The sequence below is a fragment of the Theropithecus gelada genome, chromosome 18 (genome assembly GCF_003255815.1).
Source record: "Theropithecus gelada isolate Dixy chromosome 18, Tgel_1.0, whole genome shotgun sequence".
In the NCBI taxonomy this organism is placed as follows: Eukaryota; Metazoa; Chordata; class Mammalia; order Primates; family Cercopithecidae; genus Theropithecus; species Theropithecus gelada.
The window spans coordinates 983,226-1,008,731 of NC_037686.1; the positions used below are offsets into that span (position 1 = coordinate 983,226).

Below are 25,506 nucleotides of genomic sequence, written 5' to 3' on the forward strand. Positions count from 1 at the left end.
TCACTTGAGGGCAAGAGTTTGAGACCAGCCTGGCCAACATGGTGAAACCTCGTCTCTACCAAAAATACAAAAATTAGCCGGGTGTAGTCCCAGCTACTTGGGAGGCTGAGGCAGGACAACCGCTTCAACCTAGGAGGTGTAGGTTGCAGTGAGCCGAGATTGTGCCACTGCACCCCAGCCTGGATGGTCGAGTGAGACTCTATCTCCAAACCACTGCACTTCAGCCTGGGCGATAGAGTGAGACTCCATCTCAAAAAAAAAAAAAAAAAAAATTAAGGATTATGACATTGTCAGTTTGAGCAGCATTGTAGACTAAATGATTTGCAAATTTCATTTTTCTCATTTTGGAGTATAATTACTGTATTAATAAGATAACACTGCCACCAGAATTTAGAAATCATGTTTATGGTGGTCGGACCTGGATGGTTAACCAGTGTCAGGTTTAATTATTTTGGGGAAGATTACTTCAGAGGTGGTGGGTAATGTGCTATTCATCAAGAGACCCATAATGTCTGATTATTGTTCTTTTTATTTTTATTAATAGCCATTATTGGTCAGTGCTCAGCTTCTTAATTCATTATGGGTTACAGATGGTGATAATCCAGTTCTGTCATTACTTCTTTTAAAAGCAGTTTTCCAAAAAAAGTGGATTCCCTGTTGAGGTCATCTGTCCTCAACAGATGACCAATTAGGAGTTTTTCTGGTGGAGAGTGGCAGGAGAGGATGAATTATTATGGGTTTAGACATATTGGGTTCATTTTACTCCTTTGCAGTTATTTTCCTTATTTTTGATCAAATTATCCTGTCGTTGGCTAGCAGCAATCTCTTTAGGTTGGGTCCTGAGTCCTTTTTGTTTTTGAGATGGAGTCTCGCTCTGTTGCCCAGGCAGGAGTACAGTGGCATGATTTCGGCCCACTTCAACCTCCACTTCCTGGGTTCAAGCGATTCTCCCGCCTGAGCCTCCCGAGTAACTGGAATTACAAGCACCCACCACCATGTGGCTAATTTTTGTAGAGACTGTTTTACCATATTGGCCAGGCTGGTCTCAAGCTCCTGACCTCAAGTGATCTGCCCATCTCAGCCTCCCAAAGTGGTGGGATTACAAGCATGAGTCACCTCACCCAGCCCTGAGTCCTTTTTAACAAACCTTTTAATAGTTTCCTTGGCTGGGTGCAGTGGGTCACACCTGTAATCCCAGCACTTTGGGGAGAGTTAGGTGGATTGCTTGAGCCCAGGAATTTGAGACCAGCCTGGGCAAATGGTGAAACTCTGTCTCTGCAAAAAATACAAAAATTAACTGGGCGTGGTGGCGCATGCCTGTAGTCCCAGCTACCTGGGGGACTGAAGCAGGAGGATTGCTTGAGGCCAGGAAGACGGCGCAGTTAGCTGTGATCCTGCCACTGCACTCCAGCCTGGGTGACAGAGAGAGACCCTGTCTCAAAAAAAAAATTTTTTTTTTCTTGCTATCTGTAATATCTGCATATTGCAGGCTCATCTCGAACACTTGCTGCCCAGACCTGGAGCCAGCCATTTCTCTGCGGAGCTTTGGTTTCTTTTAATGGGCGGTAGTATTTCAAGATCATAGCAAAAATAAGGATATGTGTTGCTACTGGACTGGTCATTGTTTTTAGGGCTTTTCAGTGGACAAAAGCTAAGGAACAATATGTATATGTTAAGATAACCTACTTTAAGAGTTCATAATATTTCCAATTTAAATTTGGAGCTATAAGGGCTGCTTAGCCCCTTCCATCTTATATCTGCTATTTCCTTTTTCATACCAATAATCCTGGTTCTCAAAGAGATGAGAGATACAAGCTATCTTGTAATGATCATTTCCTTCTTCCCATATCACATACAAAACATAGCCATAATCATGATATCATCTACTACCAAAATAATTACTGAAAATGGTTTACAATTTTTAATATTTTTTTCTCTTCCTGAGGTTTCTGAGTTGTAGTTTACAAATGTAAGTCTCTCCCTTATATCCCTTGTAGACTCTTAGTTCTATAAGCAAGCATTAGTTAATATTCATCAACAGTCTTTCTTGATGTCTCCCCAGTCACTCTGACTACAGCTCATTCTCTAGTGGATCCTAAGGAGGGACTTGTGAGCATTATAGTCTCCGATTTTTTTACATGTCACTGATGGTTCATCTGCTGTCTTAATATCTGAAAGTCAGTTTGGCGGGATATAAAATCCTTGACTCACGTGCTATTCTTTGAACAGCTTAAACATTTTTCCGTTTCCTTCTGGTCTTCCACCAAAGTCTAATGGACATCTTATTTCCTTTATAAGTCTCTTGTTCTTTTTATCTACACTACCCAATAAATTCCTTTTTTCTTTTTCCTCAGGTATTATTCGTTTTACCAAAAATATGTCTTAGTGATTGGCCATTCTTGGTCAGTTTTTACAGGTACACGATGTCTTATTGAGTGTTTGACTTCGAGTACTTTTTTCTTAGTTTTTAAATACTTTTTGTTAAAGAAATATTTGTTGAGTTACAGTCCTTAGTATTTGTTCTGCTCCCTTGCTTGCTTTAATGTTCCTCTTTGGGTCTTCCTATTATACATATGTTGGATTTTCTTTGCCTATCTTTTTTGTTCATCACATTCTCTTATCCTGTTTATCTATTTCTGTTTTACTTAAAAAAGATTTGTTTTTTCTGGCCAGGTTTGAGGGCTCACAGCTATAATCCCAGCACTTTGGGAGGCTGAGGCAGGAGGGTCCCTTGAGCCCAGGAATTCAAAACCAGCCTCGACAACAAAGTGAGACCCTACCTCTACAAAAAATACAAAAAGTAGCCAGGTGCGGTGACATGCACCTGGAGTGCCAGCTGGGGTTGGGAGATCACTTGAGCCCAGAAGATTGAGGCTGAAGTGAGCCAGGTTCACCCCAGTGCACTCCAACCTGGGCTACAGAGCTCTTAAGACCCTGTCTCTTAAAAAAAAAAATTGTTTTCCTCTTAAGGCATTATTATCTATTGTGTTTAGTTCTCTCTTCCTTCCGGTTTAATCCTCATTTCTGAAATGATGTGTTCTATTATTTGAACTTTTCTATCTTCTATCTTGTTTCTGAGTTGTTCTAATTTTTAGTCTTTTACTTCTTATATCATTTTTTGTTTGTCTTTTAACACCTTTTAAAGAATTAATTCATAGTGTTTATTGGTTTGGGAGATGTTTTTATTGTTTGTAGCTGTTATTTGGAAAAGGAGAAATGGCCATTTTTTAAAAATATTTTTTTCTGGTATTTTTGTCCTACCGAAATGACTGTTTTGCCTTGCTTCAGTCTGCTGGCTTCATACTTTGGCATTTGGGAAGATATGTTTATTGTCACGGATTTGAATTTCATATCAGTAGTTCTGCCAAACTCTAGGTAAAAGGGGTTTATCTTCTCATTCTCTCCCCCAGTTTAATTTTAGTAAGCAAATATACAACGTTAATTTCTAAATGTCATTTTTTTTGTTTGTTTGTTTTGAGACTGGGTCTCACTTTTGTCATCCAAGCTGGAGGGCAGTGGCACAGCCTCAGTGCAGCCTCAACTGCCCATGCTCAGGTCATGTTCCCACTTCATACTCCCGAGCAGCTGGGACTATAGGGGTGCGCCACCACACCCAGCTCATTTTTTGTATTTTTTGTAGAGACAGGAATTCGCCATGTTGTCCAGGCTGAATTTCACGCTGTTGCCCAGGCCAAACTCCTGGGCTCAAGTGATCCACCCACCTCAGCTTCCCAAAGTGCTAGGATTACAGGCGTGAGTCACGTGTGCCTGGCCTTAGATGGAATATTGAGTAGTAGATTCATAGGCATTTGTGGAAAATACTTGTAAAATAAAGCCTCTTCAGCAACATATTTTTTTTTTTTGAGACGGAGTCTTGCTGTGTTGCCCAGGCTGGAGTGCAGCGGTGCGATCTCTGCTCACTGCAAGCTCCGCCCCCCGGGTTCACGCCATTCTCCTGCCTCAGCCTCCCTAGTAGCTGGGACTACAGGCGCCCACCACCACACTTGGCTAATTTTTTGCATTTTTAGTAGAGACGGAGTTTCACCGTGTTAGCCAGGATGGTCTCAATCTCGTGACCTCATGATCTGCCCGCCTCAGCCTCCCAAAGTGCTGGGATCACAGGCATGAGCCACCATGCCCGGCCAGCAACATTTATTTTGAAGATAAAATTATTGGAAGGGTTTGATAATTTTAGAAACATAAAGTGAATGTCCTGACATTAAAATATAGGTAATCATGCTTTAAAAATGATAATTTTTATTTTATGAATATGATATCTGTGGCTTTTTTAGTTTATACGTTACAGAAACACTTTAAAAATGCCTTATAAGACCGGGCGCGGTGGCTCATGCCTGTAATCCTAGCGCTTTGGGAGGCTGAGGTGGGTGGCTCACTTGAGGTCAGTAGTTCAAGACCAGCCTGGCCAACATGGCAAAACCCTGTCTCTACTAAAAATACAAAAATTAGCTGGGTGTAGTGGCAGGTGCCTGTAATCCCAGCTGCTTAGGAGGTGAGTCTCACGACTAGCTGGGATTACAGGCACCCGCCACAGTGCCCAGCTAATTTTTGTATTTTTAGTAGAGATGGGGTTTCACCGTGTTAGCCAGGTTGGTCTCGAACTCCTGACCTCAGGTGATCCTCCCGCCTCAGCCTGCCAAAGTGTTGGGATTACAGGCGCGAGCCACACCCGGCTGTAAAATTTCAATCTTACTAAAATACATTAAGCGCAGAATATAGTAGTGGCTTCTTAGTTTTGGGTACTTGAAAAAATATAACATGTACATGTGTGGTTTGTTTTCATTTTTTAACTTTATGGTTTCATGATGTCTATAAACTAAAAAAAACATATACATATTTCTAAATTTAGGTTAAATGTGCACAGTACTGGCCAACAGATGACCAAGAGATGCTGTTTAAAGAAACAGGATTCAGTGTGAAGCTCTTGTCAGAAGATGTGAAGTCGTATTATACAGTACATCTACTACAATTAGAAAATATCAATGTAAGACCTTTCTTGCCCAAAAGTCTGGACTTTATATGGTGGTTTAAAGAATTATTCTCTATTATTAGATTTGAAGTTTGATAAGCACATGCATTTGGATAATACCTATAGTATCTAGTCATAATCACTTTGTGTGCCTGCACGTAGTAACTTTCTGAGGACTCTAAAGAAACAGTAGAAACTACGAATTTCAAAGTTCAGGTTGTTATTTGGGGATTGAAAATTGATTAATAGAAATACATGGGGATTAATAGAGAGGCCTTTAGAGTCAGGCAAACCTGGATTCAGATCCAGCTCTGCTACTTAGTAGAGGTATAATTTAGACTTGTTGCCCACCCTCCCTGAGCCCTTCCTCATCTGTAAAATGGAGATTACCGCGCCTCCCCTCCAGGGCTGTCCTGAAGGTCAGATGAAGGTGTGTATGCAGAGCACCTGACCTCAGTAGATGCCCAGGAAACAATAGCTCCCAAGACCTGTGACAGCCAAGAATAGCAAAATCGTCAAGAAAATAACTTACAGGCCGGGCGCGGTGGCTCAAGCCTGTAATCCTAGCACTTTGGGAGGCCGAGGCGGGTGGATCACGAGGTCAGGAGATCGAGACTATCCTGGCTGACATGGTGAAACCCCGTCTCTACTAAAAATACAAAAAACTAGCCGGGCGTGGTGGCGGGCGCCTGTAGTCTCAGCTACTTGGGAGGCTGAGGCGGGAGAATGGCGTGAACCCGGGAGGCGGAGCTTGCAGTGAGCCGAGATCACGCCACTGCACTCCAGCCTGGGAGCACAACGAGACTCCGTCTCAAAAAAAAAAAAAAAAAAAAAAGAAAATAACTTACAAAGCTATTGTTAAGTGATTCACAACACAAAAATTTGTCCTGAGTTGTGAAAAAATGGTGTTTTTTATATATATGTAACACACATACATATATCCATACATACATATACATGTATAAATGTAGCATGTGGTCTCAAGAACATTTACTTGGGTGTTTGGTGGGTTGGTTGGTTGGTTTTTTGAGAGAGTCTTGCATTGCCACCCAGGCTGGAGTACAGTGGCATGATCATAGCTCTCACTGCGGCCTCCAACTCCTGGCCTCAAGAAATCCTCCCACTTCAGCCTCCTGAGTATCTGGGATTACAGGCATGAGCCACCATACCTAATTTTCTTTTTTTTTTTTTTTGTAGAGACGGGGTCTTGCCTTGTTATCCAGGCTGGTTTCAAACTCCTGGGCTCAAGCGATCCTCCCACCTTGGCCTCCCAAAGTGTTGAGATTACAGTCATGAGCCACCATGCCAGGCCTTACTTGCATTTTTTCTTCCCCAGAAACATACGAAGTGTTCCTTGGGCCTTGGCTGAGATACATACACGTAGTGGGTTATGAACCTGCTGTTGCCGGGGTGATGATTGGGGCATTTCTCCCCCTTTTGCCATTTACCTCTTTTGCCTTCTTTGTGTTATAATTAGAATAAACTAGAAAATAATGAAATGAGAGTAATTCTGAGATGCTAATAGAAACTGTGATAGCTTGAAAATAGGAAAATGTTTAGCCTCATATGACTTTAGGAATGTATGTAGTCTTTAAGTGAAATACTGTTTTAGTTAACCATTAGGTAAATTAAGTGATCACTAACAACACAAAGCCTTAAAAAGAAGGGATATATATACACACACACACACACACACACGTATACACACGTGCTTTTTAGATGTGTGGCAATCCCTTTTATGGTGGATCCCTTGAAACACTTGTTTTTTTTGCTGCATTGAGTAAGCACAGGTGCATGCTGTGTGCGTGACGCCTAGGTTCTGGTTTTCCTTCTGTCCAGCTTCCCATGACATCCATAACTAAGCTTATTATGCAGTCTCTTCAGTCACCTAAAAAGGCTCAAAATTAGGAATGATAATGCTTAGATTTATTTATAAATTCCCATTAGTATATTTATTTTGTCCCAACTCTTTCCATTTACATGTGTCTTAAACTGCATTGAGATACATCAATAACTGTTTGATACTGGACTGAGCTGTACATTATTCATTCCCAGAAACAGAACTATATTTCCACAAGGTTCTCAAAGTTCTCTGAATCATCTTCTCTTGGTATTTATCCCAGGTAATTACTCATTTGCTTATGGCATTAAAATTGATTTAGATGAAGGGCATCGATGTGTTTCCCTATTTCTGGAACAGTCCTTATTGAGAATTGATGGTAACTGAAGTAATAATAAAATGAAATGATTTTTGTGTTTTGTTTATCAGATTCCAAAATGCTTTCACATGTATATCATTTGACCAATAGTCTTCAGTTAGTGTGGACAGTGTAAATATTCTTATTATCCCCATATTTTACATTATAAAAATGAATAGTTACGTTAAAATCCATTCGGTTATAGGACTTTTTCTACTGATTACTTAGCTAATAAGTGACAGACTGAACTCATTAGTTCTCCTGGTCCCCTAGTTTTTAAGACAGAATCTCGTTCTGTTGCCCAGGCTGGAGTGCAGTGGCATGATCTTGGCTCATTGCAGCCTCCACCTCCTGGGTTCAAGTGATTCTCCTGTCTCCGCCTCCCGAGTAGCTGGGACTACAGGTGTGCACCGCCATGCCTGGCTAATTTTTTGTATTTTTAGTAGAGATGGGGTTTCGCCATGTTGGCCAGACTGATCTCGAACTCCTCACTTCAGGTGATCTGCCCGCCTCAGCCTCTCAAAGTGCTGGGATTACAGGTGTGAGCCACTGTGCCCGGCCATCTCCTAACTTTTGACATGGGGATAAGTCCTTTTGAAAAGATGCTAACTGTTGTAAAGAGAAATACTGATTCTGAAGCATCTTTCTGGAGTTGAGGCCGTCATGTGACTTGGCCAGCCACCGTGTTTTAGTTGCTAGCAACTGTGTGGTACAATGACATGATCACTGGATTTTTTATTGGCCTGGGTTTAGAACATACCATAATGTAATAGCAAGCATTTGTTTGTGTTCTACTTTATAATGTTTCATTAGAACTAGGGATTCTTTATTCTTTAGAAGGATAAAGTGGCTTTTCAGTATGAAAGGCAGAATTACATTTGCCTAAGTAGATAAACTGTAGAATCAGATAGCCTGACTTTAAATCCTGACTCTGCCACTCTTGCTGAGTGACTTGGGTCACATTACTTCACTATGGATGATAAACAGTACCTGCTTTATCATCTGTGAAATGAGGGTGTTGATGTACCTACTACATAGGATTGCTCTAAAGATCAAGTGAGTTAATATCATGACAGCGTCTAAGACATAATGCAGGAGCCGCAATTACCTTTTTAGTTTATCAGTTTCCTTTCTGTAATAGTAATGAATTGGAAGGGACAACAGAAACGGGGAGTAGTTGAAAAGGATAAGTTTAGAGAGAAAGAACGAACCAAGGGAGTGAGAAAAAGTGATGATGAAGTAGGGGGCTGATAGCCAACCTCAACCCGCAGATCTCTGTCTTTATTGAGGTCTCTGCGGTGCAGAGATCCAGTGTGCATCTAAGGGAGTCTGACCTATGTCTATTAACAGGTCCGAAGATAAAGCTGTTGTCTAAGCAAGCCCTGCGCCGCCTCCAGTCTAATGGAGCAGCACAGTGACATACGAGGAGCCCTTTACAGTGACTTACTTAAAGCTAAAAGTTTGGACCCTTGCCCCTGAACGAAGAGATTGCATCTCTGCAGTGTGGCCTGTGGCTTAAGCTATGGAGATAATTTTGAGGGGTTTTAAAAATACAAGGTCATCTAGAGTACTTGTCTTTTAGTTTTTTCTTTTTAGTTGCCCTTCACTATTTTTGTAATGTTGTTGGCCAGCTTTATGTTTAGTGAGTTCCAGGAATACTGTTATAATGCTGACTGTCTTCTATTTCCCTGTCCCTATAGATTAAGCAAGATGAGAGTCTAATTATTATGATGCTTAGCTGGGATTTGATTCAAAATCGTTTAAACAGTTTATTCTACCTAGAATGTCCTCTCTCTTCTCTGCCTTTGTATCCTACACGTCCTTAGTAACCCCTGTGGCCCACTTCTTTCTTAGGTCTCTCCTGACATATATCTGTGACACATTTATCCCTAACAGCTGTGATTCTTATACTTTTTCAGTAATTTAAATATTATCATTCTACTGCTTGTTCAGTACTTCTCTCTGTCTAAATCTTGACTCCATAATGAGGTTTTTAACTTCCAAGGGGCTGGGAGTTATCTGCTGCCTTGGCACTCCCCGGCCATTGCACGGAGTACATTTTAACCACATTGCACCTGAGTGATTGTTGTAAAACACAGATACAGTCTTTCCACCGGCCTCTAAGAATTCTTCTGTAGCTCCCGTTGGTTACTAAAAAAAGTGTCTGTCCAGTGCACAAGACCGTGACCCAGCCCAGCCTGGTCCTTGCCTCCTTGTCTAACTCCCTCTCCTTCGGGTATCCAGGATTAGTCCATGCTAACAGACAGGCTTGTCTAATAGGTTAGTTCCTTGGTGGGGGTGGGTGGCATACCTTTGCATATTGCTTTCTCTCTGCTTAGAATGCGAGCCTGTCCCTAGCCGCTTCTGCCGCTCCTCCTCATCTAGTGAGTTTGATCTGTCTTTCACAATGAATTGCAGTCAGTAAATATTTATCACTGACATACTGACCCTGGCAAAAATTGATGAGAGACCCAACTAAGGCAGTGATAGTGAAGGTACAGATTGGACATCTGGTTAGGACATAGGGTTGACAAACTTTGTCACTCTTTAGGTGTAGAGGAAATACCCAATGAAGAGGTTGAAAATGTGTTGAGTTTTACAATTGACTGGAGCTTTCTAGGGGCCACAGTAAAGGCAATTGGTGAGTATAGTTGTTTTAAAAATACCCAGTATCTGTTAAGCATTTACCATGTGCAGGGATATGGCAGGCACTTCACATTAATTGTTTCATTTGTTCGTTAAAACAGTTTTGTAAGGTAAGTAGTATTATTAACCCTATTCACAGATGACAGAACTGGGGCTTAGTGAAAGTCTTTTAGAAACAAAATCTTGGTACCCTCCATATATACCTAAAGTGTGAAAGTAATTGGGCCTGGGGTCATAGAGCTGTATAGATTTTTTATAATTGGAAAATGTATAATCTTATTATGTATTTATGATGATTATTAACTTGCATTTGAAGGCTGTGAACAGGGCATACACTTAAATTGCTGTGGCCTAACAATTCCTGTTGTTACACCTGCTCAACTCACAGGTTATTTTCCTGGTTTCATATATGCAAGTTTGACATCCCTATAAAAAGACTTTAAATTTAGAATTCTCTTTTAAAAATGTAAATGGGATTTTGCCTTAGAACAGCAAGCCGCTGACATTTTGTGCAGAATGTAGTATACATAATGCAAAGTTTTAGACAGAAAGTTTGGCAGGCTTGTGTGGAGCAGCTGCAGACAGGGACAGCCTATAATTGTGGGTGCAGCCCGGGTGTGTGTAGGGAGTGGGGTGAAGCAGCGAGAAGCTGGGGGGCAGCGGCTGGGGATCAGAGGGGAAGTAGTGTGACTTGGTGGGCTGGGGGGCAGCGGCTGGGGATCAGAGGGGAAGTAGTATGACTTGGTGACCAAGGAGAAGAAAAGGGTGCTTCTGCAGTTTTGAAAATAAGGAGTTTGCCAAAAATTGTAAAGTCTAAATGCAGACCTTGTTTGGAATAAAGATGAGTTTTGTTTTAGCTTTGTATCCTTTGGCAACCCTTTTTTTTTCCCCTCTCATTTTTTTTTTTTTCCTGCATGAAAAAGAGGGAAAGGGGTCCATCCATTCATGCATATGAATGTTTCTATTACCAGAGTAGTAAATATATGAATCTTATGCCTTCATGTGGTCCTTTGTAACTGTGAATTACATGATTTTGGAAAGCTGTGTTTTTTGAATCTTGTTTCTGTAAGGATAAATTAATCAAAGTTAACCTCTCAAAAAGTCCTGGTTCTGTAGGGGGAGAAAAAACAACAACTGATTTTCAAAAATCTATTAGTGGGGAAGACTTTATTATACAAACAGTCATGAGCATTTCTGGGAACTGGCTTCCAGTATCCCAGACAGTGTGACCTGAATTTGAAAAAAATTGAGACCACTAGTCTTGAGCCAAAATCATACAAGCAAAGAGAAAGCAAGCCGTTGCCCAAGATTGTAGGGCGACCATATGTTTGAGCCAGGACATGATGAAGTAATTACACGCAGGACCCCATAGGAGCTCTGGGCCAGAAACCACAGAGCACTGCAGGCTCCCGCTCAGAGCGGACCACAGAAAGGCCCACACAGACTGAGTCTGGTCCTGCCGATGGCCACAGCAAGTAAGAAACAAAGTGGGTTATTAATGTCACTAGAATCTTAACCTCGTTTACAGGAAAACTTGGAGTTAACTGTGTCCCGCGCTGTCGAGAACCTGCCTCTAGCCCATTCCTGTCGGTGTTGCCTTGTTAACTGCCCACCTGCTGTTCTGTAAAAGGACACGAGAGTTTACCCTTCTTATTTTAGAATGTTTTGCATTCTCTTTTTTAATGCAATAAATTTACCTTTTTTTTTTTTTTTTTTTTTTTTTACCTACAGTAAGATTGACTCCTTTTGGTGTACAGTTATGTGACTTTTGACAGTGCATTCAGTCATGTAGCCACTGCCCACAGCAGAAACGTAGATCGGTTCTGTCACCGCTCCCCTGCCCCAGATGTTCTTGTGTTGCTTGTGTACAGTCATGTTCTCTGCCCCCAGCCTCTGGCAGCCAGTGATCTGGTTTCTGTTTCTGTGAGATTCTGCCTTTTCCAGAATGTCGTATAAACGGAATAGTATAGTATGTAGCCTTCAGTCTGGCTTTATTCACTTACCATAATTAATTTAAAAAGAAATGTCTTAAAACGTAGAAACCGTGATCATTTTAATTCGTAATGGAGAAATTTTTTATTGCTTTTAGTATATTGAGAACTTGTGGATCACACTGTATTTGAAATTATTAATGCTGGATGTTAAAAGGTCACTAAAAGTATGTACTTTTAAAAAAATTTATTTCACTGTACTTTATTAGTATTATACCTTATATACTGAGTCTGGGATGTAGAAGTCAATTTCTGCTGCAAAATATAGGGGTTTTTTGTTTGTTTGTTTGTTTTTGAGATGGAGTTTTGCTCTTGTTGCCCAGGCTGGAGTGCAATGGTGCGATCTGGGCTTACTGCAACCACTGCCTCCCAAGTTCAAGCGATTCTACTGCCTCAACCTCCCAAGTACCTGGGATTACAGACATGCCCCACCACGCCCAGATAAGTTTGTATTTTTAGTAGAGATGGAGTTTCTCTGTGTTGGTCAGGCTGGTCTCAAACTCCTGACCTCAGGTGATCCACCCACCTCGGCCTCCCAAAGTGCTGGGATTACAGATGTGAGCCACCACGCCCAGCCAAAAATTTATATTTTTAAAGTGAAAGCTAACTTCTAATTTTGGAAGTTTTTATTGGGAGCAGGATATTATAATAATAGTCTTTAGTTCTTACACCATTAAACATCAAGGTTTTTTACGTTGTTTCTATGCCTCCTCCCTCAAAAAAAACCTCCTACAATAAAACTGAAAAATTGCGCAAAGATGTATTAGTGGAAGACCACTGCTTAATTTACACCAATGAAGAATATAAAGCAGAGAAGTGCTCCTTGGGGCAAAAGGCAATTGGCAGAAAGCTGAGGAACATTTTCATAATGAGTTAGAAATACAGACCATCAGGAATATCCAGGAAGCGTTAGTGATTGCCAGGCAGGCCTAAGAGACAGGAAACATTTAGCATGTTGGTAAACCATTTTAGCACATCAGCAAAAGCATATAAACAGCTTTAGGACTGGAAATTATTGCCATGGGGAAAGGCAACAATTAGAGGAACAATTCCAATTAAAAATGTAAAGATTGGTTCTTTAGATTAATTCTTGAGTTGCTCCACTATGCCTGTGTAGCAGAATCTAACAGATAATCATGTTAAACAGGAAATTATATTTTAAAAAGAAACTCTGAAATTCATAAAAAGGAAAATGTTAAAGAATGTAAAATTACACTGGTAGAATTTTTTTTTTTTTTTTTTTGAAAATGGAGTTTCACTTTTGGTGCCCAAGCTGGTGTGCACTGGTATGATCTCTGCTCACTGCAACTTCCACCTCCTGGGTTCAAGCAGTTCTCCTGCCTCAGCCTCCCAAGTAGGTGGGATTACAGGCACGCGCCACTACGCCTGGCTAATTTTTTGTGTTTTTAGTAGAAATGGGGTTTCACCATGTTGACCAGGCTGGTCTCGAACTCCTGACCTCAGTTGATCTGCCCACCTCGGCCTCCCAAAGTGCTGGGATTACGGGCATGAGCCAATTGCGCCTGGCAGACATTTTTTAAAATAGAAAAAAATAGTCCATTCATGATGCATGAATTAAAGAAAATATTGGTAACGTGTATGGTAACAGATTAGTAACTGAGAACCCAAAGGCTGCCCCAGGTTGCTTCGAATCCTGGTTCTGCCATGTTCCAGCTGTGTGACCTTGAGCAAACTACTTACCCTTTGTTTCAGTTTTTTCACCAGGAAAATGGGTTTTAATAGGATTGTTGTGTGGATTTAGTTAATAAGGAAAGTGTTTAGAACAGGCTTCCAAAATAGTAAGTGTTGTATGTGTTAGCTATTATTAATACATCCCAAATTTCCACTAAAGAAAATCTTCCCTAATTTGTATATGGGATTGTCAGAAAACAAATGGAAAAATCATAGTATAAACAGCTTATATGGCTGTAAAGGATTACACAAAACACATGATCTTTCTGAAGTAGTTTTTTTAAAAGAAAAAAAAATAGAACTAACTTCTCCTCCCTTGATTTTCACTTTTTAGAGTGGTGAAACCAGAACAATATCTCACTTTCATTATACTACCTGGCCAGATTTTGGAGTCCCTGAATCACCAGCTTCATTTCTCAATTTCTTGTTTAAAGTGAGAGAATCTGGCTCCTTGAACCCTGACCATGGGCCTGCGGTGATCCACTGTAGTGCAGGCATTGGGCGCTCTGGCACCTTCTCTCTGGTAGACACTTGTCTTGTTTTGGTAAGTGCTTCTTGTGATCTCATTTTAATCTCATTGATTTTTTTTTTAAACTGCTTCCACTGGCAAGGAATAAGCACTGATGTTGTATCATAGAACTGAGGTTTTTCAACTTTTAACTTCTACTTTTGGAAAAACCTAAAAATCTCATTTCCATGTTTGCAACTGCGTCTTATTCATGACTGGTAGAAATGTATCCAAGATGATTTTAGAGATTCCTAAGAAGATGTTTTTCTTCCTGGTAGCTTTATATTACAGAAATAATAGGTCTCTTCCCCTCATTTTTTCAAATATAAATTCATATGTAATACTGACTTCCTCCTCAGACAAATACTTTATCTCATTTTTTTAAATTTAAAAACTAGGGATAATGATAGACATATTTCACAGGGTTGCTGTGAGAATTCAATGAATTAATACATTAAGGGACACTTAGAAGAGTCCCTGGTGTTTCCTGAGCATTCCATAAATGTCAGTATTACTGTTACTCGCCTGAGGTTCCTGTCTGTGCCCCCAAGGGCTAATTCTTTCTGCACCAGTCAATCCCAGTCCCAGCCTGTATACAGCCTAAATCTTTTTTTCTGTTTTTAGGACCTTTATTTTTTCCTTACTGGCCTCTTTCCCACCATCTTTAGATGGGTGCTGTGTATCCAGACATCGTGTCTGTAGTGCAGACATGAAGGAGGCGGAAGGGCAGTGAGCAGAAAGGTTGACTCCTGCCATGACTTAAAAAAAAAAAAAAGTCCTTATACTAGTCAGAACTGATTATAAATCCTTCCTTTAACCAGTGACTGACCAGAAGGAATGAGATTACTGTGATTGGTTTGGAATCAATTGTGAATCAGCTGAAGAATCAGAGTCCTCCATCTACTTGAGTGGTTGAGATGTGGGGAGGGATGAGTAGGCTGGGATAGTTGCTGTGTATGTAACAGTTATAGCTGCAGGGTTAAATTATCGTTGTTCTTTCAGAGGAGAAAATGCAGAGCAAAAATCTTAGCAATGATCCTGCATTGATTCTGTTTCCTGGGTTCCAATAACAAAAAATTTGTCTGATATTTGCCTTTCTTGCAGATGGAAAAAGGAGATGATATTAACATTAAACAAGTGTTACTGAACATGAGAAAATACCGAATGGGTCTTATTCAGACCCCAGATCAACTGAGATTCTCATACATGGCTATAATAGAAGGAGCAAAATGTATAAAGGGAGATTCTAGTATACAGGTAAACTTTATACACGTTTAAAATCATATCTATTTGTTAAATACACATAGCATCAAATAACTGCACTCCACTTGAGCCCTTGTCTTTGTTTCAAAAAGTATGTTTGAATTTTTGTGGTAAATCCAATTGGCTGTCTTAAAATTGTAAAATTTTAGCTAGCTTCCTCATATATACTCAGCCTCAGGTTAAATCCTGTCTGTTACTTAAAAGCCCTTGTAGAAACAAGATTTCATTAAAGAAACTGAATTTTTCATTTTGGGGGTGGTTAAGCTTTTAATTATTAAAGTAGCTGGAAACTTCAGATACTTTTGCCCTCATTACACACTAATACTTGGTTTATATAATATTTGACTTTATAACAAGCAACTTGAATATTTATGGCAGATATAATGAAATTCCAGCAAAATGTTACATTCTTCTGGTTGATGGCTTTATTCTCATGAAGCTATTTTTACTGCATATTTGTAGAACCTAAATTCAAAGACTGATCAGAAGTTTGTGTTATGCACTAAGTTAAAATGTAAAATAGAAACAACCACAGACTCCATTTTTTGTATGGTTTAATCACATCGTATTGGACGTAAGCAGATACTGTAAATTGATGCGTAATATAAGATAGACTGACTTTTCATTCTATTTCTCTTATGTGAACATATTTACTAGCACTTTCATTTCTGTGATTACTAGCCAATACAGGAATATAACTTAGACCCTTGGTGTCAGAATAAAGGTTTATTTTAAAAGATTTTTTCCAAATCTTTAAATAGCATTAAAATATTCTTAATGAACATAAACCTTAGGGTACTCAGAGCCAAAATACTCAATGTGTGGAAAACTCAGCCCACAGAACATGTCCTGCTTCAGACACTAGACTTTGGGAACACTGGCTTTCCTGGGATTACTTTGGCAGTGATCAGTGATTTAGGTGAAGTAAAAGTTATTTCAGATGTTTAAGATTAGGAAAATTTCCCTTTCTAATCGCAGTGAGCTTTCACCAACTTAAATCTGGAGGTCAAAAAGAAAATCAAGTAGTTCAGTCAGATTTCCCCATGCCTTCACAGCCTGCTTCCTGGCTGTGGTGAGGTGGGTCACTGGGAGGGAAGTGTATGGTCCTTTGGATTGTGTCTTTCCTACCACTGCTTTTTTTTAAGTTTTGTATCTTTAGTTTTAGAATACATGCTTTATCTGAGGATGGATCCTTTTTTATCACAGAGATCAGTTTTTCTGGACACTTTTTTGTGGAGTCTTTGACAATGCAGTTTGTGGCTAGGAAGGATTTTTTTCTGTTAATCTGGTATGGTAGAGTCCTCAGACTCTCAATTCTACAGCATTTTCTGCCCCTGTTCCAGACAGGACATTGGAAACATCTTTGTCTTTCAGGTACTCAGGATCAGAAAAGCCTGCTACCCATTCCAAGGGGTTAATTTCTGCGGAAATGGTCTTGGCATTCTGAGAATCTCTGTCTTTTAATTGGTGCATTTAGACCATTGGCATATGAAGTGATTACTGATAAAGTTGGATTAATACATACATACCACACGTGCTACTGTTTTTTTTTCTTTTTTTGAAACACAGTTTCGCTCTTTTTGCCCAGACTGGAGTGCAATGGCATAGTCTCGGCTCACTGCAGCCTCCGCCTCCCAGGTTCAAGTAATTCCCCCTACTCAGCCTCCCGAGTAGCTGGGATTACAGGTGCCTGTCACCACTCCTGGACTAATTTTGCATTTTTAGTAGAGATGGGGTTTCACTGTGTTGGCCAGGCTGGTCTCCAACTCCTGACCTCAGGTGATCTGCCTGCCTTAGCTTCCCAAAGTGCTGAGATTACAGGCGTGAGCCAACACACCCAGCCCAAAGCGATTGTATCTTAAGTCCGTAAATATGTATAATTATAATCTTAAAGTATGTATTCATTTACAGAAAACTTTCAAGGACCTTGACATTCCTGTAGATATATAGGCTATTTGTAATTGCCTTTCAGCACAAGGTCAGGCATAAATACTTAAGCTGGTTGCTGGTATTACCACATATTGATTAGCAAATTCCCAGTATTGATGACAGTAAACCTCCCAGAGTAAATATCTAGTTTGGCAATTCAGAACTAATGTTGTAAGAGCTACAAAAAATTAGCTGGGCGTGGTGACACATGCCTGTAATCCCAGTTACTTGGGAGGCTGAGGTAGAAGAATTGCTTGAGCACAGGAGATAACGAGTGAGGGCTCAGGAAATGTAGTATCTTCTAGAGGCCGAGGTTGTAGTGAGCTGAGATTGTGCCACTATACTCTAGCCTGAGTGAAAGACGAGACTTGGTCTCATGGAGAAACCCTGTTTCTACTGAAAATACAAAATTAGCCAGGTGTGGTGGTGCCTGTAATCCCAGCTACTGATTTACTACAGGCACGCGCCACCACGCCCGGCTAATTTTTGTATTTTTGGTAGAGAAGGGGTTTCACCATGTTGCCCAGACTGGTCTCAAACTCCTGATCTCAAGTGATCCGCCCACCTCGGCCTCCCAAAGTGCTGGGATTACAGGCATGAGCCAGTGTGCCAGGCATGCTTTTTGCTGTTTAATACCTCTGGTACATGATGACAGTGAGACAAATTAGAAACTAGTTTATCCATTCTATGAATGGATTTCCCAGAGACTTTTTAAAGATCTAAATACAAGCATTGCTTTTAACAGTACCATATTGCACAAGAGTAACTCCAGGGAATGAATGTTCCATAAGTTCCAAAAAACTGTAAGTTGCAATATTACATCTCTGTTTAAAATCATTAAACTCCTCGGGCAATAAGTAGAGTATTCCTTATTATTTTTTTGTTGTTGTTGAGTCGGAGTCTTGCTCTGTCGCCCAGGCTGGAGTGCAGTGGTGCGATCTCGGCTCACTGCAAGCTCCTCCTCCTGGGTTCACACCATTCTCCTGCCTCAGCCTCCCGAGTAGCTGGGACTACAGGTGCCCATCACCACGCCCGGCTAATTTTTTTTTTTGTATTTTTAGTAGAGACGGGGTTCACCGTGTTAGCCAGGATGGTCTCGGTTTCCTGACCTCGTGATCCGCCCACCTCGGCCTCCCAAAGTGCTGGGATTACAGGCATGAGCCACCGCGCCCGGCCAAGTATTCCTTATTAATTAGATCCAAGACTCCTTGCTTCCTGGATAAGATCTTCAAAGAAGGCCATCCCTGTCCATACTGAGTCATTTGGGCCAGTGTAGTCATAGTTAATCAAAACCATTGGCTCCCACTGCTTCTACCTGTACCACCTGCCACTGGCAGATACGTAGATGGTGGTCATGTCCTCATCCTTTCAAGGACTCGAGAGACTGTAGTCGCAGTGTGTAGGTTATATATGCCTTTTTCTTCTCTGGCATGTAAGTTGTCACTGCTTTCATCTGCAGGGCCCAGATGCACTCTTCTTCCTCTACCTTCGTCCCTAGGAATGGTGACAAGTGAGGAAACGTAGTATTTTCTAGACATGATGCTGGGCTCTTCACATGCCATCTCATTAATTACAACTGTCTCCCAGGGTAGATGATGACGTCCTCTTTCATAGAAGAAACGGAAATTTCTCTTCATTTTGGTCCGAATCCTGGTTTGGGTTGCCGTATACTCCTGAAGTCCATGCTAGAGGCATGCTGGAGGGTGTTTCCCTAGCCCAGTGGTGGGCTAGCCAGCTGCCTGGGGCTGCTAGTGTACCTGATATCACAACCCTGACAGTTAAAGTCCTTTAGCGTCATAAGGACCTACTTGGAAATCTCACTGTTGGTTCCGCCCTAGACTGAACAGTGGCAAGGAGCAAGAAGGTTCCAGATCACATTCAAGCACCACTGTGGTCGGCACTCCAGTGTTACATACTGTGGATTAGAAATGGATTAAGATTCAAGCAAAATCTACCTTGGCTGAAATCTTTTTTAAAAAATTTGTGGTTTTTGTGCAGTGCCACTGTATTTTTTTATTTTTTTGTTTTTTTGTTTTGTTTGTTTTATTGAGACGGAGTCTTGCTCTCTCGCCCAGGCTGGAGTGCAGTGGTATGATCTCGGCTCACTGCAACCTCTACCTCCCGGGTTCAAGTGATTCTCCTACCTCAGCCTCCCAAGTAACTGGGACTACAGGTGCCCGCCACCACACCCAGCTAATCTTTTGTATTTTTAGTAGACATGGGGTTTCACCATGTTAGCTAGGATGGTCTCGATCTCCTGACCTCTTGATCCACCTGCCTTGGCCTCCCAAAGTGTTGGGATTACAGGCGTGAGCCACCACGTGCCCCGGCCTTTGTTTTTGATTGACACTTAGTAATTGTACCTATTTATGGGGTTCAGTGAGATATTTTGATACATTTACACATTATGTAATGATCAAATTAGACTATTTAGCACATCTGTCACCTCATACATTTATCTTTGTGGTGAAAACATTCAAAATCCTCTCTTCCAGCTATTTTGAAATGTATATTTCATTATATATTATTATATGCTAATATATTTCATAGTACTTGAAATATATATGTATATGTAAATATTTCAAAATAGCTAGAAGAGAGGATTTTATGTATATATAAAATGTGTATGTATATACATTTTTTTTGAGATAGGGTCTCATTCTCTTGTTCAGGCTGGTGTGCAGTGGCACGATCATGGCTCGCTCATTGCAGCCTCAACCACCTGGGCTCATGGGATCCTCCTGCCCTAGTCTCTTAAGTAGTTGGGACTGCAGGCGCATGCCACCACATGTGGCTCATTTTTAAATATTTGTAGAGACTGGATCTCACCATGTTGCCCAGGTTGGTCTCAAACTCCTGGGCTCAAGTGATCTCCCGCCCCAGCCTCCCAAACTGCTAGAATTGCAGACATGAGCCACCACACCCTGTCTGAAATATTAAATATTATTAACCATAGTCATTCAACTGTGCAGTAAAACACCAGAACTCATTCCCCTATTGAACTATTGTTCAATTTCTCCCCATGCCCACTCTTCCCTACTCTCCAAAGCCTCCAGCAGGTACTGTTCTACTCTCTGCTTCTATGAGGTTAACTTTTTTAGATTCCACATATGAGAAAGTGCACTATTTGTCTTTCTGTACTTGACCTAATGTCCTCCAGTTTCATCCATTTTGCCACAAAAGACAGGATTTCTTTTTTTTTTTTATGGCCAAACAGTATTACTATATATGTGTGTGTGTGTGTGTGTGTATGTGTGTATGTGTGTATATATGTATATATTACGTATATACGTATACGTGTATATATAACATACGCATATATATGTGTATCTATAACATGTATATGTATATATGTTATATATACACGTATACGTATATACGTGTGTATGTGTATATACATTCCACATTTTCCTTCTCCCTCCATTCATTGATGGACATTTAGGTTGATTCCGTATCTTGACTATTGTGAATAGTGCTACAATAAGCACAAGAGTGCCAATATGCCTTTGAAATCCTAATTTCATTTCCTTTGGATAAATACCCAGTAGTGGGATTGCTGGATCTTATGATAGTTCTATTTTTAATCTTTTAAGGAACCTTTATACTGTTTTCCAAAATGGCTGTACTAATTTACATTCCACCAGCCATGTACAGGAGTTCCCCTTTCTCCACATTCATGCCAGCATTTATTTTTTGTCTTTTTGATAATAGTCATTCTAATTGGGGTGTGGTAATATCTCAGTGTGGTATTGATTTGCATTATTCTGATTAGTGATATTGACCATTTTCTCATGTAGCTATTGGCTCTTTGGATGTCTTTTAAGAAATGACTGTTCAGGTCTTTTACCTGTTTTTAATTGGATTATTTGTGTTTTCTGCTCTGCTATTGAATTTTGTTTGAGTTTCTTATATATTCTGGATATTCATCCCTGTCAGATGTGTAGTTTGCAGATATTTTCTTCCATTCTGTAGATTGTCTCTTCAGTCTGTTGATTGCTTTCTTTGCTGTACAGAAACTTTTTAGTTTGATGTAATCCCATTTGTCTATTTTTGCTTTTGGGGTCTTATACAAAAGACCCTTCCCTTGCCCAGACCAATGTCCTGAAATGTTTCCCCTATCTTTTCTTCTAGTATTTATATTTGGGGTCTTATATTAAGTCTTTAGCCCATTTTGAGTTGATTTTTTTAATATGGTGAGAGATAGGGGTCTAGTTTCATTCCTGGACATGTAGATATCCAGTGTTCCCAACGCCATTTATCAAAGAGGCTGTCCTTCACCAGTGTGTATTCTTGGCGTCTTTGTCAAAAATAAATTGGCTGTAAATACGTGGATTTATTTCCATGCTCTCCTGTTTTATTGGTCTTTACATCCATTTTTATGGTAGTAGCAGGCTATTTTGGTTACTGTAGCTTTGTAGTATATTTTGAGGTCAGAGAGTGTGATGCCCCCAGCTTTGTTCTTTTTGCTAAAAATTGCTTTGGCTTTTGGTGTCTTTTATGATTCCATACAAATTTTAGGATTATTTATTCTGTTTCTAAGAAGAATGTCATTGGTGTTTTCACTGGATTGCATTGAATCTGTAGATCACTTTGTAGCATGGACATTTTTTTTTTTTTTTTTGAGACGGAGTCTCGCGCTGTGTCACCCAGGCTGGAGTGCAGTGGCGCGATCTCGGCTCACTGCAAGCTCCGCCTCCCAGGTTCAGGCCATTCTCCTGCCTCAGCCTCCGAGTAGCTGGGACTACAGGCGCCCGCCACCACGCCCGGCTAGTTTTTTTGTATTTTTTTAGTAGAGACGGGGTTTCACCATGTTAGCCAGGATGGTCTCGATCTCCTGACCTCGTGATCCGCCCGCCTCGGCCTCCCAAAGTGCTGGGATTACAGGCTTGAGCCACCGCGCCCGGCCTAGCATGGACATTTTAACAGTATTAATTTTAATCCATGAACATAGGCTATCTTTCCATTTATGTCCTCTTCAACTTTTTCCATTAATGTTTTATAATTTTCATTATAGAGATCTTTCACCTCCTTGGTTAAATTTATTCCCAGGTAATTTTTTTGAAAATGGAATTGCTTTCTTGATTTCTTTTTTTCAGGTAGTTTGCTAGTGATGTATAAAATTCTACTGATTTTTATTTGTTGATTTTGTATCCTGCAACTTTACTGAATTTGTTTATTATAACAGTTTTTTTGTAGAGTCTATAGGGTTTTCTATATATAAGATTATGTCTTCTGCAAACAGAGACAATTCGACTTCCTCCTTTCCAGTTTGAATGCCCTTTCTCTTTCTTTTGGTTAATTGCTCTGGCTAGGGCTTACAGAATTATGCTGAATAAAAGTGTTGAAAGTAGGCATTCTAGCCTGGTGCCACACCTGGAATCCCAGCAGTTTGGGAGGCTGAGATGGGCAGATCACGAGGTCAAGAGATTGAGACCACCCTGGCCAACATGGTGAAACTCTGTCTCTACTAAAAATACAAAAATTAGCCGGGTATGGTGACACGCGCCTGTAGTCCCAGCTACTCAGGAGGCTGAAACAGGAGAATTGCTTGAACCCGAGAGGCGGAGGTTGTAGATCACACCACTGCACTCCAGCCTGGTGACAGAGCAAGACTCCATCTCAAAAAAAAAAAAAAAAAAAAAAAAAAAAAAAAAAGGGCATCTCTGTCTTGTTCCAGATCTTAAGAGGAAAAGCTTTCAACTTTTTCATGTTCAGTATAATACTAACTATGGGTTTGTCATACGTGGCTTTGTGTTGAGGCACAGTTTCCTCCATACCTAATTTGTTGAGAGTTTTTATCACGAAGGTATGTTGAATTTTTTTTTTTTTTTTTTTTTTTTTTTTGAGACGGAGTCTTGCTCTGCCGCCCAGGCTGGAGTACAGTGGCCGGATCTCAGCTCACTGCAAGCTCCACCTCCCGGGTTCACGCCATTCTCCTGCCTCAGCCTCCCGAGTAGCTGGGACTACAGGCGCCGCCACCTCGCCCGGCTAGTTTTTTTTTTGTATTTTTAGTAGAGACGGGGTTTCACCGTGTTAGCCAGGATGGTCTCGATCTCCTGACCTCGTGATCCGCCCATCTCGGCCTCCCAAAGTGCTGGGATTACAGGCTTGAGCCACCGCGCCCGGCCCTTTTTTTTTTTTTTTTGAGGCAGAGTCTTGCTCCGTTGCCCAGGCTGGAGTGCAGTGGCGCAGTCTCGGCTCACTGCTGCCTTCGCCTCTTGGGTTCAAGCGATTCTTGTGCCTCAGCCACCCAAGTGGCTGGAATTACAGGCCTGTACCACCACATCCAGCTGTTTTTTGTATTTTTAGTAGAGATGAGGTTTCACCATGTTGGCCAGACTGGTCCCAAACGCCTGACCTCAAGTGATTCACCTGCCTCAGCCTCCCAAAGTGCTGGGATTACAGGTATGAACCACTGTGCCCAGCTGGTATGTTGAATTTTATCAAATGGTTTTTCTGCATCTATTGAAATGATCATATGGTTCTTGTCCTTGATTCTGTTGATTTGATAGATCATGTTTATTGATTTGCATATGTTGAACCATCCTTTCATCCCTTGGATGAATCCCACTTGGTCATGGTAAATGATGTTTTTAATATATTGTTGAATTCAGTTTCCTATTATTTCATTCAGGATTTTTGCGTCCATGTTCATCAAGGATATTGGCCTGTAGTTTTCTTTTTTGTTGTATCCTTGTCTGGTTTTGGTATCAGGGTAATGCTGGCCTTATAGAATGATTCTGTAAGATTTCTCTCTTCAATTTTTTGAATAGTGTGAAAAGAATTAGTATTATTTAAATGTTTGGTAGAATTCAGCCATGAAGCCATCAAGTCCTGGGCTTTTCTTTGATGGGAGACTTTTTATTACTGATTCAATCTCACTCTTTATTGGTCAGTTCAGGTTTTCTGTGTCTTCATGGTTCAGTTTTGATAGCTTGTGTGTCTAGGAATTTAGCCATTTCCTCTAGGCTTTCCAATTTGTTGGCATACAGTTGTTTATAATAGTCTCTTACAATACTTTGTTTATGGTATTAGTTGTAATGTCTCCTTTTTCATCTCTGATTTGAGTCTTTTTTTTTTTTAGTCTACTATAGGTTTGCTGATTTTGTTTACCTTTTCTAAAAAACAATCTTTGGTTTTGTTGATCTTTTGTATCTTTTTTAGTCACTTTATTTCCATTCTTCTGGTCTTTATTATTTTCTGTGTTCTGCTAATTTTGGGTTTAGTTTATTATTTTCTAGTTCCTTTACATCAGGTTGTTTATTTGAGATCTTTCTACTTTTTTTTTTTTTTTTTTTTGAGGCAGAGCTTCACTCTGACCCCCAGACTGGAGTGCAGTGGCACGATCTTGACTCACTGCAACCTCCGCCTCCCGGGTTCAAGTGATTTTTATGCCTCAGCCTCCCAAATACCTGGGATTACAGGTGCCCACCACCACGCCCGGCTAATTTGTGGTAGAGACGGGGTTTCACTGTGTTGGCCTCACCTCCTCACCTCAGGTGATCCTCCCGCCTCCACCTCCGAAAGTTCTTGGGCGTGAGCCACCCGCCTGGCCTGACTGTGATTTTTTTCTTTTTTTAATTTGTTGAGACTTGTTTCGTGGCCTAATATATGGCCCATTATGGAGAATGTTCCATGTGCTGATGAGAAAAATGTGTATTCTGTGGCTGTTGGAGGGAATGTTCTGTAAATGTGTGTTAGGTCCATTTGGCCTAGAGTGCAGTTTAAATCCTGTGTTTCTTTGTTGATTTTCTGTGTGGATGATCTGTCCATTGCTGGAAGTGGGATGTAGCGTTCTCTGCGGTTACTGTATTCAGTCTGTGTCTCCCTTTAGGTCTGATAATATCTGCTTTATATTGTGTGCACCAGTGTTGGGTGCATAGATACCTGAAATCATTACATCCTCCTGCTGAATTGACCGCTTTGACCTTTGTTTCTTTTTACAGTTTTTGGCCTGAAGTCTACTTTATCAAAATATAGCTACTCCTCTTCTCTTTTTGGTTTTAATTTGCATGGAATATCATTTCTCATGCCTTCACTTTCAGGCTTAGTGTGTCCTTACAGGTGAAGTGAGTGTCTTGTAGGTAACATAGAGTTGGATTTTGTTTTTTGTTTTTTCATCCATTCAGCCACTATGTCTTTTCAATGAAGTATTTAATCTATTTACATTCAAGGGTATTATTGATAGATAAGGACTTACACCTGCCATTTTGTTAATTATTTTCTGTTTGCTTTGCATATTCTTTATTCCTTTCTTTCTCTCTTATTGTTTACCTTTGTGGTTTGGTGATT

At 40.5% G+C, this 25,506-nt stretch overlaps 1 protein-coding gene across 5 annotated transcripts in view; it reads left to right on the forward strand.

The window, feature by feature from the left end:
* Positions 1-25,506, forward strand: part of PTPN2 (protein tyrosine phosphatase, non-receptor type 2) — a 97,748-nt gene that overhangs the window by 53,773 nt on the left and 18,469 nt on the right. For 4 of the 5 annotated variants that reach the window (XM_025365466.1, XM_025365465.1, XM_025365463.1 and 1 more), the window contains 3 exons: positions 4,868-5,002; positions 13,849-14,058; positions 15,127-15,279. In XM_025365466.1, the coding sequence (XP_025221251.1) occupies positions 4,868-5,002; positions 13,849-14,058; positions 15,127-15,279 (498 nt within the window). Of the gene's footprint in view, positions 1-4,867; positions 5,003-11,920; positions 11,990-13,848; positions 14,059-15,126; positions 15,280-25,506 lie in introns of all 5 variants that reach the window. The other variant, XM_025365464.1, reaches the window with a different exon arrangement.